The sequence below is a fragment of the Branchiostoma belcheri genome, unplaced genomic scaffold, assembly GCF_001625305.1.
Source record: "Branchiostoma belcheri isolate BF01 breed outbred unplaced genomic scaffold, Haploidv18h27 scaffold33, whole genome shotgun sequence".
NCBI classification, from domain to species: Eukaryota; Metazoa; Chordata; class Leptocardii; order Amphioxiformes; family Branchiostomatidae; genus Branchiostoma; species Branchiostoma belcheri.
Genome location: NW_017803943.1, coordinates 430,077 through 450,348, shown reverse-complemented (window position 1 = coordinate 450,348; position 20,272 = coordinate 430,077). Strand labels below are relative to the sequence as shown.

The 20,272-nt window shown below is 40.9% G+C and overlaps 3 protein-coding genes across 3 annotated transcripts; 2 read left to right on the top strand and 1 right to left on the bottom strand.

Annotated features, from left to right (window-relative positions):
- Nucleotides 1-503: 503 nt before the first annotated feature.
- On the top strand, nt 504-2,318 carry LOC109475127 (trigger factor-like). Its single transcript, XM_019775664.1, has 3 exons — nt 504-729; nt 1,104-1,229; nt 1,581-2,318. The coding sequence occupies exons 1-3, from the start codon at nt 565-567 to the stop codon at nt 2,316-2,318; spliced, it is 1,029 nt and encodes a 342-aa protein (XP_019631223.1). The 5' UTR covers nt 504-564.
- An 887-nt stretch (nt 2,319-3,205) lies between these two features.
- LOC109475278 (ubiquitin-conjugating enzyme E2 L3-like) lies at nt 3,206-7,473 on the top strand. Its single transcript, XM_019775885.1, has 4 exons — nt 3,206-3,278; nt 4,492-4,587; nt 6,373-6,559; nt 7,023-7,473. Exons 1-4 carry the CDS (start codon nt 3,252-3,254, stop codon nt 7,178-7,180), a joined length of 468 nt encoding a protein of 155 aa, XP_019631444.1. The 5' UTR covers nt 3,206-3,251; the 3' UTR covers nt 7,181-7,473.
- Nucleotides 7,474-9,485: 2,012 nt separating this feature from the next.
- On the bottom strand, nt 9,486-18,705 carry LOC109475277 (RWD domain-containing protein 4-like). Its single transcript, XM_019775884.1, has 8 exons — nt 18,562-18,705; nt 17,734-17,814; nt 16,773-16,882; nt 16,029-16,074; nt 14,784-14,888; nt 12,495-12,621; nt 11,965-12,017; nt 9,486-11,429 (listed from the first exon to the last, which is right to left on the bottom strand). The coding sequence occupies exons 1-8, from the start codon at nt 18,580-18,582 to the stop codon at nt 11,394-11,396; spliced, it is 579 nt and encodes a 192-aa protein (XP_019631443.1). The 5' UTR covers nt 18,583-18,705; the 3' UTR covers nt 9,486-11,393.
- Between the last annotated feature and the right edge of the window lie 1,567 nt (nt 18,706-20,272).

The following is a 20,272-nucleotide window of genomic DNA, read 5'->3' as shown; positions in this document are numbered from 1 at the left end:
GCGGCAAAATGTTTTCTCCCCGCAGACAAACTCCCCCGGCATGTTATCTCTCTATTTGGCCGATTTCTACTCTTTCCAGCCGCCTCCCGAAGCCTGGTACTAAGAGGCTACAACTTTTTTCCTCGCCGTTCAAAGGCTTCAGTGTCGATGTGGGAAGAACACAAGAGCCTACATGTGTGAGAAAATTTAATGTTACATATCCTCACAATGGCAAATTACAAAAATTATGGACCCTTACTTGGAAGAGAGGGCAGAATAATAAAACAAACTGGTTTCAAAGTCAACATTTATCAATTTATGCGAAACTAAGGTGGTCTCAGGTACTCGAATCATCGTTAAGCCAACTTAAACGTTCACAATGAAAAAAATAGTTCATTCATATCCAAAACATACAAAACATAGATATTTTTGACAAAGGAAATAGAAAGTACGGTCGCTTGTTCGACTTACTTGTTCCATAGAACACCGAACTTCCCGAAGCAACGTAACGGTTTGAACAACCACATCTGATCCTCGAATCGTTTTTCACGTACTAGTATTTTAGTCACGCTACAAGGCGTCAAAATGTTCCGTGTACCCGTAGCGTTGCTATTGCTGGTACTGGTCATCCCCAGACTGCCCGCTATCCCCACTGGCCCCGCCTTGCTGCACCGAGTCCCTCGCGCCGCGCCCGGCACTCAGTCGGACTTGGAGGGCGATACGGACGTTCTTGTGCAAGATGTCGACCAGGTAACTTGATAACTTAATAAAATTACCTTCGCGAAGAAGGTTATGTTTTCGGTAGCGTTCGTGTGTGTGTATGTGTGTCTGGACATGTCCGTCTGTCTGTGTGTCTGTCAACACGATAAATTAAATCGAGAAGGAATATATGGATTGTCTTGACATTTTTTAGGTGGATAGGTATTGTTCTGTTTTCGTTGTACACTGTTATCTAATACCGCTATCTGAAAATGCGTGCTTCTGAATTCATACTATAGTACTATCTACCATACTAGAGTATACAGCAGCCGGTGTGTTACGCCGAGGGACGATTAGGCCGGCTATACAGATGCAGATATCAGGAAGACTTTTCTAAAAGAAATCCTACCGTTCACTTCATTAAGGTGATTAACAAGGTGAACAAGGCGCTGGGTGATACAGACGACTCTGCCGGGACTGATTCAGACGACGCCGCGAAGGGTCTGTCAGTCAAGACCACCGAGGTCCGCATCAGTCCCACACAAGACCAGGTAGGTCAACGCAGAATTTCATGGAAAAGAATATAAGAAGCGAGTAACAAATAAACATAGAAAAACGATCATGTTAACGTCAACCACTATACAAAAACAGTTAATATTTTACCTCGTCATCACTCATTCATATCATTTCAACCACTCATTCATTCATTCTCTCACACTCAATCACGCACCCACTTGTTCACTTTCTCGTCCTTGCATACCCGTAACGTTTATATGATGAGCATCACATCAAGAAGTTATACACTTGATACATGTACAGGAAACTGTACATGTATGAAGAAATCAGTGAGTAGCCCCGATACTGAATTAACACCGTCAACAATATTTTGCTTCCGTTTTCAGAAAACCGACGAGGGTGAAGAGGCTATACCAGGAAATCCTGATGAAGGTACAACCAACGGAGAGGAAGAAAAACCGGACGAAAAATCTGCACAAGGCATCAGCGAAGACGCCTTGCTGGGAGCAGTGATCCAAGACGCCTTGGAAAACCCTGAACTCCTCAACTACTTCCTTAGCAAGGCGGGCGACGCCGAAGGCGTCTTGTTGGCCGTCAAGGAAGAAGAAAGCGTTCCTCCTGCGTTCTTGTTTCCTCAAAAAGCTCCCGTAGCCGACAATTCTCCAGAAGTTGAAATTGTTGAAGAGCCGCCCAAACCTGTCGCGGATTCAATCAATCTCGATGATGAAAAGACGGAGGAAGTCCTAGAGGAACTGGAGGCAGATCACGCGGCTCAGGAATCCGCCGATCTAGATGAGGAAGAAGAAGATTATGATGATGAAGAAGATCTAGATGAAGAAGAAGAGATGGAGGGGGCCGACGAAGATGCTGAGCTCGACGCGTCTGTACTGGGACTGCTGGGTCCTCAAAAATCTGTCGCATTCTCTGATGAAGACATCGAAGATGATGATGATGATGATGATGATGAAGATCTTCTTGGTGCAGAAGATGATGATGATGATGATGATGAGATTGATGACGCCATCGATGATGATTCTGAAGACGACGATGACGAGTACGTGGATAGTGATGACGTAATGGATGATGGCGAGCTTCCTGATGACGTGGAAGACGACTTGGAATGACGTCATTTTCTCTAATGACGTAGAGATCATAGCATTTACTGTTTTGACTGTTATTCATTTATTTATTTATTCATCTTTCGTATTTACTCACAGAACTGTTTTACGACAGCATGTTTTTCACAAGAAAGCCAAGATTTGTAGGAATGCTTTTTTTCAGTCAATAAAGTCTTGTCGATTACATCACACTCTAAGCCTTATTCTCCAAAGATATCAGAAGAAATTGGCGTTTTATTTCATATAAGATTCAAATTCATTATTTCAGCATACTAGTATCACATGTTTTATTACATATGGAACTCTTTTGATAAAGCACTTATATGGATAAATGACATGAGAAATTACGATAAGTTATGAATTACAGCAAGGAGGTTAAATACAGCAATGTCAGCATATGAATGAGTTACACCTTCTACCATTAACAAAAGGTATACAGGTTGACACTAACCTGCTGGGCTATGACATATGAAGATTAGAGCTCAGAACATCATCATCTATCATTTATGCTAAGATTTGAACCCCCGACATTACATGTATGCTCCACAAACACTTATTATGTTTACCGAAGGAAAACATATCGTTTTTGCTCTGTTTCCTCCTCTTCTTCTCCAAAGCAAAAAGGTCAATGACCTGATCCAGACGGCTATCACCATGGTAACTGGTGTTGGGTTACATCATGTTGCGATTTTATAGCAGGAGGGATTTAGGCTCTGTCTGACCATTTATATGAATGTGTTTGAGTAAGGCTTAACAGAGCAGACCATATGCAACGGTAAAGATTGCGCATTTAGCTTTGCAAATGTTACCTTTCTAGTTTATAATACTTGTGCTAAGAATTAGAAACGGTGCGTTCTCTGAGGCGTTGCCAAAAAACTACAATAATCCGGAAGTGTAACAGGGTCCACCCGTCGCACGGCATTCTGGGAACTTGTCATCATGGCCGCCACTCGGAGGTTGCAAAAGGTAAGACTCGAAGAAAAAAACGGTTCGAAAAATGTGAACAACGCCACTTATTCCAAACCAAGCCGTTTTTCGTTGTAGACAAGACTCTAGGGGTTGAGAATTCGTGAATTCTGGCGGCGTACGTGGCGAAAGACGCGCGTACGAGGCGGTTAAACTTTCAGGAAATGCCGGTTGTGAAATCGTCGTTAGTTCGAGGCGCGGCACGTCGCAACCCAATATATTCGCGGCATGCCAAAGCTCAGGATAACTTCGAAACCGTTTTACCAAAGAACACCACAACTTGGGCACTTATTGTGTGTTTTTTAATACTACATAGAGTCACTTTTGACGAACCCAGCCCTTCTTAGCTACGAGGTTTATGCGTTGGTCGGAGATACAGCCGTTTTTGTTATGCGTAACGTGCTCGAAAGTGAAACACAGACACCCTACGGTGGGGAGGGGGGCTCAAAGTTTGCCGAATGACAGTGCATAAATTGTTAGTGATATTATTGTCTGTTCATAATGACAGTTATTATGGATTCATGTTTATTTCATGTAGATTTCGTATTCAACAAATGAAATGTGAGTTATGTAATGTGACTTTTTTTCAACTTCTGGGACTTCGACCGTGTCCAAAAATTGGGTCCCCTTTCGTACAACTATCGATTGAACTATGCCAGGTTAAAGAAACTTTTTCAATTCAAACATTGTTTTGAATGACATTTGCATGTAACAGCTTGATTAGTGCTCAAGGCTACCAATTGTCAAACAGCAAAAACCATCTACATACATGTATATTGTCTGTGTGTGTATAAATAATAATATGAATAGAATATCATTATCAGTAGATTCAAATCCAGAAGTTCCAGAAATTTCCAGCATGTACATGTATTGTACAGTAAGCTTTTGATACTCGAACACACACACACACACACAGACACAAACATGCTTGCACACACACACAAATGCACACACACACACACACGCAAACACACACACACAAATGCACACATTGACAAACAGACTCTCTCTCACCAAGGAGCTTTCATCACACACACACACACACACAGACACCCCACACACATGTACACACAAACATACACACACACCGTGATACACACACACACACACACACACACACACATACAAACACACACACACATACACACACAATTTGTGTGGATTTTACAGAATTTTGATTTGTCTTAACGTTTTTCATTGTCCACTCTTGTAGGAACTTACTCAAATGCGCCAGAATGGTATAAAGTCATTCCGAGACATCCAGGTCGATGAATCCAACATGCTTCTCTGGCAGGGGCTCATTGTGCCCGTAAGTACATTTGTTTCTTTGTTACCTTCACCAAGAAGGTTATGTTTTTGGTAATGTTTGTTTGTATGCATGTATATGTATATACATATGTGTTTGTGGTTTAGCGTGATAACTCAATAAGCTTTTTATGCATTGTCATGAAACTTGGTGGGTGGGTACGTCTTTTATGAGACCTCGAAATGATAAGATTTTGGGCTCTTAGGCATTTTGTTCAGTCTAGTGGAACAAATTATGTTAACATTCTGATGATGTCCTTAAATCTACTCATCATATATACTCTCCGAGCAGAGGTTTGGAATTTTTCTTACGCCAAGAAAAATTCCAGTGCAAAAAAGAAACCCCGATAAAACAGCCTAAAGAACACGCCAAGAATAATCCAAAACCCAAACTTCTGCTTGGAGATAAGTCATATAGCCCATCCTGATTCCACTGTAGGTTTAATACCATACTCTAACTCTAAGTCTAACTAAGGGACTGTACGATATTTACCGGGGGGGGAGGGCCGGTCGTCTGAGGGGGGAGGGCCTAGGAAAAAAATTTTGAGCCGGGGGGAGGGCCTAGGAAAAAATATTTAAATTTGGGGGAGGGCCTAGGTAAATTTTTTTTCCAAGATCCCTTTAACTCTACAACGTTTTTATACACGTTCAAAACATGATTAAACGTCTGTCCATACATATCGTAGCGATTTGCAGGTCATTAGAATCGGCAAAATTTTACGTTCCAATAATATCCATCCCTATTATTATAATGTATTCGCCCAAATCTCCCACAGTCCCCTTCAAAATCTTGCATTTTCGCCAGAATCGGCGAAACTGGACTACACAGCCAAATTACATGGATTAAAATCGCGTCAATCGCGGCAATCGAAACGATACCGATCAAAAATGTAGGGAAGGCTTGTCTGAAGATTTTTAAAATTAATTTTCGCCGTTCAACGCACCCTTCCCAGTGGTGTGCGTGCGTGCGTCGGCAAAGGTCCCGCTGGTCCCGCCTCGCAGCTCGCTCGAACTTCTCGGCGTGGACTGATGTCGGATGTCGACGGATTAATTTGGTATTTTTATTAAACCAAGGACTATTTTAACATTTACATCTATGTCCCTCCAAAGTTAATTGAAAACAACACGTAACTTGGCAATATTGTTTCCCTGTTTGTAATAAAATTGACGCGGAAGACGCGGACGAAAGGTAGGCTAGATAGAGGATTATTTCGATTACACTGACTGACCGTAACGTTACTGACTTTAAATTTATAGTTCGACGTACCAGCGAAATTTGTGCTGCCAAATTTGCCCCTCAACATGCAAAACATGGGTTGAATTTCAAAATTTTTCCGGGGGGACATCCCCCGCCCCACCCCCAAAAAGCCGGGCCTACTCGGGCTCTAGTGGCGCCTGCGGCGCGATAGCTCGCGCCTTCGGCGCTTCATGCGGGGAAAATTTTCAATCAAAATCTCGTCATCCCCATACGAAATTTCACTCTCTATGATTCACTCCGGGGGGAGGGCCTAGGAAAAATTTTTTGAGCCGGGGGGAGGGCCTAGGAAAAATTTTTTTGACCTGGGGGGAGGGCCTAGGAAAATTTTTTTACGCTACCCCCGGACGACCGGCCCCCCCTCCCCGGTAAATATCGTACAGTCCCTAAGCAAAGAAGGTGAATTTTATGTTACCATGTCTTCGGCATGATACATGTTATACAGTACTGTTAACCTATTTACCATACATTATATCAGTTACAGTTGTTACAGTTGATTGAATGATTGGTTTGTTGATTGATTAATCTCCCCAGGACAGCCCACCGTACAACAGGGGTGCGTTTAAGATCGAGATAGTCTTCCCCGCAGAGTACCCCTTCAAGCCGCCCAGGATCACCTTCAAGACGAAAATCTACCACCCCAACATAGACGAGAAGGGCCAAGTCTGCCTGCCCATCATCAGTGCAGAGAACTGGAAACCTGCCACCAGGACCGACCAAGGTAGGCTGGGCAACATCTTTTTTATATTTCTGGCCATACCATACATACATGTAGGTATGGATGAAACATATTGTTTTCCCTCGTATTTCTTCTCCTCCTCCTTCTCCTGCCATTTCGTTCAACTTATTCAATTCCTTCATTCTTTGGCCAAATGACAATTGAAACTTGGCATAAAGGTAGAGTGGTCAAAATTCTTTGACCAGGGACTCAAGCAACTGGGTAGATTTTGAAAGTAATCCCCAAAATCAAACTGCAAGAGTAACAGTTTTCCTGTGGATCTCATTGATTTCTAACCTTCATCGATGTTGTTCGATAAACTTTGACTGGGTTCAATTTTCACCAGTTATCTTGTCTTATATCAATATTGCATAGCTTAGAATCTATGTAAGAAAAATACTTTGCCTTATACTGTACCTGTTACAATTATGTTCAATAAACTTTGACTTTGTTTAATTTTCTCCAGTTATCAACGCGCTGGTAGCGCTGGTGAACGACCCCGAGCCGGAACACCCGCTACGGGGCGACCTCGCCGAAGAATACACGAAAGACAGGAAGAAGTTCTTGAAGAGCGCGGAAGAATACACAAAAAAACACGGCGAGAAGCGACCCGCGGACCCTTGACGCGCTCCCCCGCTCCAGACTTAACCCCGTTGTCCTGTAGTTGAAATTGTTCCTAAAGGTGTAGATGTCAATCTTAAAGCTATCCTGTCGGACGTACCTGCATCACCAGTGTCGTCTTTTCAATTTCAATAATCCTTGCAGAAACGTTGCTCCATGTTGGTAAAAAAAAGACTTTGTGGAAAGATTTCTTTTTGGTCCGAAGCGAAACAGGACCTACCCAAACTTTCGATGGTCGCTGCAGCCCTCCTCAGGGATACTGACCCATTGCTGTTGTCATGTGACCTGGAGGTCAGAGGTCATGTCAGGGGTCATGTGTCAGAGGTCACGCACTGAGGAAGACTCACACGATACTAGTAGTTGAAAATTTGGGTAGAGCTTGTTTTATGCTAAAAGAAAAAAAGCTACAGATAGCCCAGTCACTGTAACAGGGACTCAGGGCCACATAGAAAAATTTAGAATGGCACCACCCCTAGGGTGTGGCCAAACATTTGTCCACATAATGGGAAGGAGTTACACAAGTGATACTTAGTCCTTTCAAACTTCTGATAGTCACCAGGAACTGTCTTCTGCACAAATGGAGAGAGGAATATCTTTGTCATCAACACACCTTTGCTGCAAGTAGAAAACATTTTCGTCATTCTTTTTTGACACATGGGTGTGAGTAAATGTTTAATAATACCACGTTTTTGGGGCAGTTACACCGTTGCACATTGCATGAGGTTTAAATACTTTTTGGTCACTTGGAAGATGAGAAACTGGTGAATTGTTAAGTTGTAAAAATGGTGGATCATAAAAGTTATTCCATGGAAAAGATACCGATGTAATGATATGGTAGTTAGCTGTAGCACTGGATTTTTGATTGGTTATTTGAAACTGGGACTATGGGGAGGGGGGCATTAACATTGCTCCAAACAACTTGAAAATTAACACAAGAAATATCTATATATATGTTCAATGTAGCTAATGTGTTTTTGTAAAAGTATGGGTCTCAAAGAGAGCACATTTAATATGCACAGTTTGGAAAGTATCTGTTTTACATCAATGATAGGAATTTGTGTTTGATCCAAAGAAACTAAAGCAGATTTTTCGCTCTTTTCCAACATGCACTGCTTGTCTTGAAAATAGAATCATTATTAATATTCAAGGTTCTTCTTCAGTTTCTGAATGCTCAAGTCTAAGATGTACCAATCCTCGGTTTTATCCAGAAGAGGCTGCTTCTGGGGTACTTGAAATATACTTCAGTCAAAGCCATGCCTTTTATTTCTTGGTCCTTGAACATTTTGAAGTAAAAAGTTACAAGAGGATACCTCTAAAACAGAGAGAACATCTGCCTTTTCTGTGTAAGGCTCAAACAAATCCACTGTTTTTAAACCCTTCTTCAGTCAGTTTTTGTTGAGATTTATATCTTATAAACAGAGAAAAAATGTTAATTTTTTGTGTGTAGCTCTAGTAGTAAGTTATCCTATTTCAAGTTACAGTCCCAAAAACAAGTCATCTGGGTAAAACCCTGGATTTTCCCCATTGATACTGAATATGCCACAAAAAACTTAAGGTTAATTTTTATTTCTCTTTTGGAGTAACCTTTGTTTAAAGTGACAGAAGCTGAAGCACTGATTCTGTGTGTTTAGACAAAAGCTGCATGAAAAATACTGGTACATATTTGGCTGTTCTTCAGTCTTGGACTGCAAGGGAAAAAGAGTGTGTATGGCACAGTAGTAATATCTTAATTTTTCTTTCAGTAGTGTTGTTTCAGGTTTACAAATTTCCAATTTTCTGGAAGTAAACTGTTGTGTGTTGTAAGCAACTAGACGGTGGTAGCCAGCGACATTAGGGAGCGGGCAGAAACTACAGAGGATGGCACCCAGGCTAATGCTTAGGTCACATTTCCGAACCGGGGCCCGGCCGGGATGTTTATTAGAACGAAAAATTAACAATTCGTATCAAGAATATACAAAAATAGTGCCCATGATTATCATTAAAAACGTTTCTGTGTTTTGTTGTCTTTTATATCGTACATTCTGTTCCCAAAAGCTGCCCGGCCGGGCCCCGTGTGGGAATTGTGACCTCAGCATAACTAGATGTTCCTTCGGCATATTGTAAGAACACTTTGTCCGCAGGTCATGTTTAAACCCTAGTAAGTCATACACCTCTAAAGCCCTTTTCTAGGAAAACTCATTCATGTATTCATGAGTCGTAGGAAATATATTGTTTTTTCTTTGAATAGCCCAAGGTTAAAACAAATTAGGTCTGCTGCATGATGTCGAACAGTTCAAAGAGAAGCACTGAAAGTGATCAACCCTTTTAAAACTCAGCACCCAAAAATTGTGTTATACCAAATACAGTACATTACCGTAAGCTAGGATTTGAATCGTAGCCACAAAATAGTTACCAAACAAAACAGAATTTTTTGGCTCAACCCTTTTTTATAGATACAACATTTTGGTTCACACATTCTGTATGCAATAAATAAAAGTGAAAAATTGAGAGGATGTGTATTTACCAAATTCAGGGACTGGGTGTACTTATTTCTTCTGCTACCCAACATGTGATACAGTTTGTAATTTGCTCCACCGAAAGTTAAGCGTCACATGCAGGGCTTATTAACCTTCAGCCTGCTGAGGTAGCTGTCTAGCACCAAATTTGTATTGGTTACTGGCTTAGGCATCAGGGAGAAGGTTAAAAAAAATAACCGTAAGAAAGGAAAATTAATGTTATTCTTGTTTTTTTCACTACAGAAAATGAAATGTGGTATATATTGTGGGGAAGACTTGTATTTTTCATTGTTCACATTTAAATAACTATTTGGTGTATGGGATCCCCTGTAATAAGTGGTGTTGTTTCTCTATTCTGGTATTTTGCGCATGTCATGTTGAAATTACGCTGCTGTAAATTAAAATCACTGAGATCACTGATTGAGTGTGCTTTTCTCTACTTTTTTTTTTGCTTTTGTAGGGCCTGTAGCCTGGATACCAGACTGTTGCCAGGGCCAGTACATAGGCCAGCCCCTCGGACCCAGAGCTCAGGAGTATCTATGGTAGAATTTCCTTGGGGACATGTTGGCCTTGGAAGAGCTAGCCTGTACTGTATACTGGCCCTGGCAACAGTCTGGCACCCAGGCTAGCCCTGGCAACAGTCTGGTACCCAGGCTAGCCCTGCAGTCATGGAACTGGCCTGTATACTGGCTCTGGCAACAGTCTAGCACCCAGGCTATCCCTGGAGCTGAGGAGCTCGCCTGTATACTGGCCCTGGCAACAGTCTGGCACCCAGGCTAGCCCTGGAGCTGAGAAGTTAGCCTATGCATGTATATTGGCCCTGGCCACATTTTGGCTAGCCCTGGAGTGACCATACCATTACAAAATCTTTGAATGCACGGCGAAGAACAAAATTATAATTCAAGTTCAGTAAATAGTTGAACAATTGGTACATGTATCAAATTTGTATGTGCTAAATACACATTCTGAATGGTACATGATCATAATTGTGCTGGAAGCACACAATAGTGGATAGACTCCAGCCAATTTCATTTACATTTCATGCCTCAGAAATTCAAAATATGCTACACTATAAGATTATTGTCATTACATTGCCTCATAAGCAAAATTATTACTGCACTTTCCTTGATAAAATAATGGTGATTATATAATAAATATGACACAGATAGAGCATGAGAAAAAGCCTTGTGTTATAGAATCTCTCAGGTGGTGTTAGATTTTAAGAAAGAATATGTGGACAGTTTTGTATTCGCCTGGTAACCATTCTTCACAAATCCTCTTGGGGTAGAGCAATATTTGAAACTAAATGCCTTAAAAATTCCCTAACACAAGCGAATTCACCTGGGCAACACTTCCCAGTGCTGTAGAGATACCACGTCCTCTACCAGGCTTAGTGAACCAGCTAGAAAGAGAAGTAGAAATTGGCCCAATGGACAGATAATGATAATGAGAGAATTGGCAAATCGTACTCTTGAGGGGACCAACCTCCTTGATATTTTATTTGTCTATTTGGACAATTTTTACTACTTTTTCCACCCGCTTCCTAAAGCCTGGTAGAGGCTAGAAATACTGGGGAGCTCTCAATTATGGTATGGCTACCAGGCTAGTTTTGTCTTAACTGTACAAAAGCTAAGACTCTTGAAGAAAGGATATCCTCCTGTCCACATGAAGAGGTCCTGTTGTTTCTCCATGTACAGTTTTGCTGTGAAGTCGTCTTACACTCAGCCGTCCTGTTTTCCACCTCCTGTTTTGCTGAGCTGTTAGGAAAACAGACAACACAATTACACACTTACAAAATGACTTATGAACTGGCGGATGTTCCAAGTACTGTTACCTAATACCAGCTTAGAATAGAACAAGAATCCAAGACTATACCAGGTCCTGTCCAGTTATATGAGTTACCGGTATCAACCCAGGATTGAGGTGTTCAAAAATTGTATGAATTTATCCACTTCTGATATAAAATCCAAGCCAAAATTTATCATGTTTTACAACTGATTTAGTAAATTACTTTTCAATTATATTCTTGTTATCAGTCACAGTGTAACTTTTTCCTAAAGAAATCCAAGACCATAGACCATAAATTTTTCTGCTTTTACAACTTACACCTCTCAGAATGAAATCAGCTAATCTCAAATCAGATCCCTTTTGGTTGCAAGACAGTATCCATTAGCCAGAGGAGTTTGTACTGCCACCGAAGGTTGCTGGACACTCCTCTGGCCAATGGATACTGTCTTGCCACCATAAGATCTGCTTAGAGATTAAAATGAGCGAGTTTTTGTGCAGACTTACATGTTTGACGACATCCACCCAGTCCCAGCCCCTGGGCCTCTCCCCTCTGTGATCTGGGAGTCACACAGAGAATCACAGGGTCATTTCAGGTTAGATATGTAACAAAGTTGCAGTTGGGACGTCAAAATCACATTCACGGCTGAAAATACTTTTTTTTATACATACCTGTGCAGGTAACATCAAAAATTACCTGCACCAGACAAATTTTACCTGCACCGCTCTGAATTTAGGAAGTATGGATCACATGAAAAAGTGTTCAGAAACTACTAGTAATTTGCTATACATGTAAATCAATTATTACTTCTTAGGTGACAGTCAATACAGCAAACAAAAATTTATATAGATTATACTAAGTATACAACAGTGAACACATATCAAGCCAGTACCAGAAATACCAGCAAACTTGGCTCCAATTTTACCTGCACTGACCAGCATATGCAGGTGGTACATGTACATAATTACCAGCTCTAAGATCAGTACATGAACATCCTATCGTACTAATACTAGTATCTCCCATCATGTCATTTTACCTGTTCTATCAGCTATTCTCCTCTTCTGTGCCTTGGTGAGCTGTTCCTTCTTCTCTTTCTTATTCCCGCCCCCCTGGTCAACTTGTCTCTCTGGACTCTCCTGGGCCTTAGTCTCACCTTCTATTCTCTGGAACAGACATAAGAGAAGTGATTGGAAGTAATTAGCAATCCTGCCTCTGGACTAAGAGGTTGGGAGTTCGAATTCCGGCTGATGTCACTCACCCGACATGCACGCTACTGTTTAGGGTTGCAGTCCTTCGGACGGGACACTAAGCCATAGTCCACTGTTCATTGCGCTTGTCGAAAAGAGCTAGGGGAGTTTCCCCGGTACAATGAACCTGTAAATACTGTACATAGCGTCTGTCTTCTCTGTCACGACCAGTGGGAGATTAGCTCTACAGTGAGCTAAACTGGTTCGAGATCACTTTCTTTCACATCCCAAATCCCAACATGAAAACAGAGGACTAGGATTCTTGCATCTCAGGCCATATTCACTCCCTGAAATTGTACAGATTTTCCCATGCCCGTAGCCAGGATTTTGAATGGGGGGGTTCTTCCCACTGCTAGAGGGGACCTCGAGCGCCGTAGGCCGAAGGCGCGAGGTTCCTAGGGGGGTCCGGGGGCATGCTCCCCCGGAAAATTTTGAAAAATGAACCTTCTAAAATGGCATTTCGTGCGTTTTTGAGAGGATTTCCAAGAAAAAATAAAAAAAATGTTTATCTAATGACAAAGGGAGCAGTTTTTCTACGATTCCAGTCCATCTTTTCAAGAAAAATCTTGGACCTTTACATAAAAAGTGGACCAAAAAGTGGACCTTAACATAAAAAGTGGACCAAAAAGTGGACCTTTACATAAAAAGTGGACCAAAAAGTGGACCTTTGGGCCTTCCGAACCCCCGAACCCCCCCTGGCTACGGGCATGTTTCCCCACTGACTCTTTATCTTTTTAATCTTCCAGTTTAGAATATCTCTCAGAGACCATGAATTTCATTCCTGTGTCCCAGTCTATCTGATGTACCCAAATAAGCCACAAGCTGTCAGGATACCAGACTGCAGTTCTACACATTTTCTCTCCTTTGAAGTTAATGTAGATCTGGTGTTCAGATTATGTAGGAGAATTTCAGCAGATCCCAATGTATGTTCAATCCAAATAATTGTTTTCTTGATTCTCTTTTCAAGCAATGTACTAATACTATAAGTAATAAACAGAGGGCCACTGTACTTAGTAATACTACGAATCTTGTCTGTAGTATTATGTCAGGATATCCTAGCCTCCATAGCATGCTAAAAAATGGGGGTTTGGGGGGTCTTCATGGTCTTTGGGATCTTTTATGTGCTATTTTCTGATTGCATATGGACAACATAGCTGGCCTGGTTGAATTAATCAGAAAGCAGCCAAAGACCACCAAACCCCCAGTTCTATAAGCCTGCTACGGAGGCTAAGGATACTCCATGCAGACCCTCAATAAAATCTATAGTTGTGAGAACCACATTAATGCATTAGTATGACCAGAGTTGTCTCTCCCCCGACACATCGATGAAAAGACAGTAATCTGCACTGGTCTAATTGGTCTCCAGACTTTGATTACAAAATCTGCCAGCCAATTTGGGAGCACATAGCACGTCGTTAGAATTGCTGTGATGCTCAGTTAGTCTGTGCTACTGTTATTCCTCATGTTATTCCTCATTACATCATGTTGCAATTTTAAAGCAGGAGGGATTTAGACACCTCTCACCATATATATGAATGTGTTAGAGTAAGAATTACCAGAGCAGACCATATGCAAATGTAAACATTATGCATTTTCTTTGCAAATGTTACCTTTCTAGTTTATAATACTTCTGCCAGCCAATTTGGAAGCACATTGCACGTCGTTAGCATTTCTGTGATGCACATTTGGTCTGTGAGTGTTATTATCCATCCAAATGTCAGTCTACAGCCTTTTCTGTCTGTGAAATTTAGACATTTTCTGTCTGTGAAATTTAGACATTAAAACAATCATGAGAATTTTTTTAATTTTTACAACATGACTAACATTAAGTTTCATTTAAAAAGAAGACAAGGACTTTAGAATTCAACAACATGGTACTTGTATGACTACATGTACTATATATAAGCATTTGATATGTCCCATGATTGATAAATGTAATTTCCTTTTCTTTTTTTGTAACTCGGACAAAAAATGAAACAGGTGAATCAGAGAACCAATAAATTACTTTGGTGTGACCTCACCTTGTTCCCTAGCCTCCTACTAAGGTAGTACTTCCCACAATCCCTTCTGGTCCTTACCTTATTCTCCAGTATATGTAGTTGTTTGGCCATCAGGTCCTCCCTGTTCTCCTTCGCCCACTCGATCAACGTAAATGTCATGGCAAGGCCCAGGTTTTCTTCTGCCTGCAACAGAAGATAACACACACTGTCAAATTGCCTTCTAATAGATTGGGTATTGGATATTCCACATGCAGCCAACAATTATCGCCACAATTTTGTATATTGTATTATGCTACAATGTCTTCATCTTCATCTTTGCCGGGGCTCTAAGATGTTGTACGAGCCCCGGCTACACCCCCATATAGCCCCTATTGGGGCACTTTAGGGGGGGGGGGGCGGAAGGACTCAACGGTGGGAGCCATGATTACCAGAATGTAGTTACCTTCAGATCTTACGAATGTATGTGTTTATTGTGGTATGATGATACCAACTTTATGTTTTATTTTAGAACAAGCTTTTGAGTAATGATTGTATTGTACTGAATCAGCAATTCAGCCTTCAGGCAGGTTACTAAAATGGTAGGAAAGGCTAACGGACGCCTCTTCTTCCTACGGAAACTCAAACACTTCAATCTTCCCACCGTAGACCTCGTCACTATATACACATCCTTCGTACGACCAGTGTTGGAATACTGCGCGCCAGTCTGGCACCCGGGGCTCACCTGTGCACAGTCGGACAAACTCGAAGCTGTACAACTGAGAGCAGTTCGGACAATACTGGGAAGGCGTTTCACTAGCTACGAGCAAGGCAGGACAGACTTAAACCTTCCGTTGCTCTCAGACCGCCGGCAGAAACTGTGTCTCAAGTTCGGGACTCATTTAGAATCCCACACACCGTCAATGCTGCCACCAAAGGGTTCGGACTACCACGATAGAACAACCAGAAACAGAGACAAGTATCGACCAATTAAATGTAGGACTGATCGACTCAGGAACTCCCCAATAGCGTACATTGTTCGCCTTTTAAATACTTAATCAAATAGTTAATGTTTTTAAGGATTAAGCTTTTAATGCCGTCTGATAATCGTATTATTGTATAAATGCTAAATTTTATTCATCAACGTTATTCCTTTTATACTTATATGATAATTGACCCATTGTTTTAATTTGAATTGAACTCTGAAAATATTTGTAATCGGAATCCCTGCGGGCTGCGATGGATTTGTATGTCAATAAACCATTCATCATCATCATAAACCATTCATCGAGTGATTTATATTTTAGTAAACCATTCATCATCATCATAAACCAGAAGTTGACTCACCTGTTCTCCTAGTCTTTGTAAAATATCATCTTTAATTTCCCTGTGTCTGTAGATGAAAGAGAAGATGAACATTAATCTCATGATCACTTGTCTTTTACACACACGAAATCAGTTAACATTACTATTAAAAATATAAAAGTGTGCGTTTTTTCAAATCATCCTTTCTTATACGTTGGTGAAGGTAATAATCATCCAGGATAAAGATAAAGTGATAAAGCCGTTGAATCTTTTCGAACTGGATAAATTGAATTTTTTTTTTCTGTACTGATGAAAGGTACTGGATGGTACCTGAAACGTTTACGGATTAAAATTTCAATTTATCCAGTTCGAAAAGATTCAACGGCTTTATCACTTCATCCTTTCTTATGTTTATATGTACTGGTCAGTCACTTGTAACTAACACATGAGCTATGGCTAGAAATGGCACTAAGCAGTACATGTAGCACGTCGGCAGAACGTACTGCGCCTGCGCAGAATCCCGATTTTTCACATTTTTCGTTGGATTTTTGGTCAACCTTGCATTAGAATTTTGCCTGTTGCAGAAGATATATTTTCCGACATAACATTTGGAAACTACAGATGGAGTGTTAACCTTATATGTGCGAATACAACCTTATATGGGACATTCTGCCAAAGTGCTATGCACAATATATTACGGTTTCGCGCTGGTGCAGTATATTCTGCCAACATGCTAGTACTTGTAATGAAGAAGCAGATGAAACAGACAGTGGTAGCTGCACCCACATGTGATTGTTGTAGAAGGCATCCAGACTCATGTTGGGGGTGACTTCAGGGTAGTCTTCACCCCAGGATACTTCCAGAAGGAATGACATTCCTTCTCCTTCCTCTCCTATCTACAGGGAACACAAGAGTCAAGATAATATAATGGACAACAGATATATACATTATGAAATAAAGACTATTTATAAGCTTTAACTTCCAACACTAAGTACATTGTACAAAGAATTGGGACTTACAGGGGTATGTCCTAATTCTTTGTATTTAGTGTTGGAAGTTAAAGCTTAGTCTTTATTTCATAATGACTTGTACCGACACAGATCAACTTTCATGCTAAGATATATAACGTTACATGTTTAATATATGTCAGGATCAATTCTACCAGCTGAGATCCCAATTGCAGTCTTTGTCAAGAGAGACTCCGATCAAGATCTCGATGGGCAGATTCATCTCTAGAGGCAGAGACTCTGATCAAGCTATATGAGTGTCTATTACAGTGTAACTGTGTAGCCTGGGTGCCAGACCCATAGCACACTGGATACAGATCATAGAGTTTCTCAGTGCTCACTGAGATACTTTCTGTCCAGTGTGCTATGGGTCTGGCACCCAGGCTACACAGTTACACTGTAATAGACACTCATATAGCTTGATCAGAGTCTCTGCCTCTAGAGATGAGGTCCAGACATTTTGGCCTTGTGGTTAGTGCTTTGGGTTCGTGAGCTGGCAGCCTGGGTTTGGCGTGGGTCTGATTGATTAACAGCATCATGATCAAAGTTTCTGTTGGCAGAGATTCCAATCGGGATATGTCTACCGATAGAATAGCCAATTCTCCTAGATCCTAACAAGTACTAGTATATCTTCACATACCTGGGCATTCAATTATTCAAGTTTCTATGTCATACATAAGATTTTAAAACTTACTTATTTACAATTAACAATTAGCTCAGATACAGAAGGATGATCTTACTCTATACTGGAAGGTCGTGCTGTTGACTTCCTTAAAGCACTCGTCTGACTCGTAGATCGACTTCAAGACCTCAAGCTCCTCCTGTGGAACAGCGACACAACATCTTAAGACTATGTAACAGTGGGGGGTTTATAGGTGCTACCAACTGATCCGGCAAACAGGTCTAGACCTTTTCGGCCGAGCGGTTAGAGTGTCTGACTGGGGCCCGGGAGGTTGTCCAGGGTTCGAACCCCGGCCCGGGACCAGTGCCTGTGGGGTTTTTACTGGCTCCTCCTGTTTCTTACAAAAACATTATCAATAATTTCTGGATGAGGAAATCTCTGTTTCATATCGACATTCATTGCCATTTCATACTTGAAGTGTTTGAAACAGCCCCCAAACACTTAGCTATGTGTGGAGTCCATTTATTTTTTGGTACCACCACTAAATAGCTAGGACCAAAACAAGCAACCGTTTTCAATCAGTGACATTGCATTTTAGCCTCACTGATATCAGTATGCTATTGGACATGATTGACTTAACTTACCACATAATAAACTGACCAGAAAATAAATATAATTTTGACTTTGACTCTAGTTATATAACTTATAGTTTGACAAACTGAAATTCCTATGTCTCAAAACAAAGTTTATCCATTTCAGGCAAAAAAACATTCTCCACACACGATTTGTAAACATCGCACAAGCAGGGAATGTCAAAGATTAACCTCCCTGGTTCCATTCAAGTTCACCGACATATGGCACGAGTGCCCCCCTCCCCCTTCGCCGTATCGTAGTACGACATTTTTGGCACAAAAACGTTACAGAAACAAAACCACAGTTTGTTCACCTCTTGATCTTCTTTGGGCATCCTGTCAAAAAGCTGTGGTTCTCAGCTGAACAAAATTCTTTCGTTTTTTCGCGATTTTTTAATCAATTTTGAGTGTAGACAGCTACCCACGTCTGGAGCCTGGGGTCACCACAGGTCATGTGTGATCAGCTGTTTTGAGGTCAAAGGTGACCAGTCAGATTTTAGCTGTTTTAGCGTTAAATTGTAACTTTTACAGTTTGTTTCTCGTCATGTTGACTGTATTTATACCTAAAATGTCCGCTATATTTTTATCATTGTAAATGTTTAGCGATGTGAAAAGCGTACCCAACAACCAACACTGTGCGAGGCTGTGTATGGAGGATATCGCCGCACGTCAGCGTTTTAAAACTAGGTCACGTTTCTGCGGAAGGTGACCCATGGCGCAGCCGGATCGAATTTCACGCGTCCGCGATTTTTTCGGACAAAATTGTGAGTTTTTTGCAAATTTTTGACGATTGAAGATGACTTTTGATTGAAATTTTCAAAGATAATATTTTTGGGAAATATAAAAGGAAAAGATAAAAATCGCGCATATTGAAAAGTCTATGAAGATATAACGTTACCATTGTCACACCTACATACATACTACATGTAACGCCACACCGATATTATGGAGCCGCAGGTCACCAAAAAAAACTGTTGCTTGTGCATATAATTGGGTAAATATTGCAATAGATATTCACTATGGGCCGATCTATCTGCTGTATTACATATTGATGCACCGTGACTGGAAAGCATCCATGGCGCATGATCAGATACCAAATGCCAATCACATGAATTCCTACGTGTAGCCTCTACCAGGCTTCGGAAGCGGCTGGGAAGAGTAGAAATTGACCAAATAGACAGATGATATGCCAGGAGAATTGGTCCACTAAAGGAATACTGTACATTTGCCCCACCCGAATGTACTCTTTAAACGGACCAACTCCCCTGGCATGTCATCTGTCTATTTGTTCAATTTCTTCTCTCTTTTTTTCAGCCGCTGCCGAAGCCTGGTAGAGGCTATGAAATTTCCTCGATCTTCAAGCAGATGTGAGGGCGGGAAGATCGTGACGTTTTGTGAATGATGATGCTGAAGTTGATTCGTGAATAAAGTTTAGAATGATCAGATAAAATGATGTAAAGGCTTTTTTACAAGCAGTTTTCTCAAACTGAAGATATTTTGCACAAGAAAATGGGACTCGAGAATGATGTGATAAGAATTCATTCATCCATTTATGATATCATTTATTCATTCGTTTTGGCTTAAGATTGTCCGTTGAAAAACCCGCCGACTTGCTATGGATGACCCTTGCCAATAACGTGTTGTCTCTTAGAAAGTTATCTTTTTTATTACCGCGCGTCAGATCGCTTATTCTGTTGAAGCAGGAGGAAAAATAGTCTTAAAAAAACATTCACAAAAAGAAAAAAGAAAAGTATTAAAAAATTGTTACCTTATATAACATATCTGCTCGTAGTAACGCACCTTGAATCTCAAAACGGCGAAACCGCAGTGCGCCACTATCTAACTTGCCACACCCAAATCTTCAAGCAGATATTCGGAAGAAAGATTCAATTTCAAACGGATTATTCAAAGACTTTTATTTTCTAATTCTACGTTATTTTACTCGTCTGGATTTCTATAGAACGTTTATAAAACGTTCAAGAGAAACCGTTTAATAGTCTCTACCAGACTAACTGCGCTGGCTAT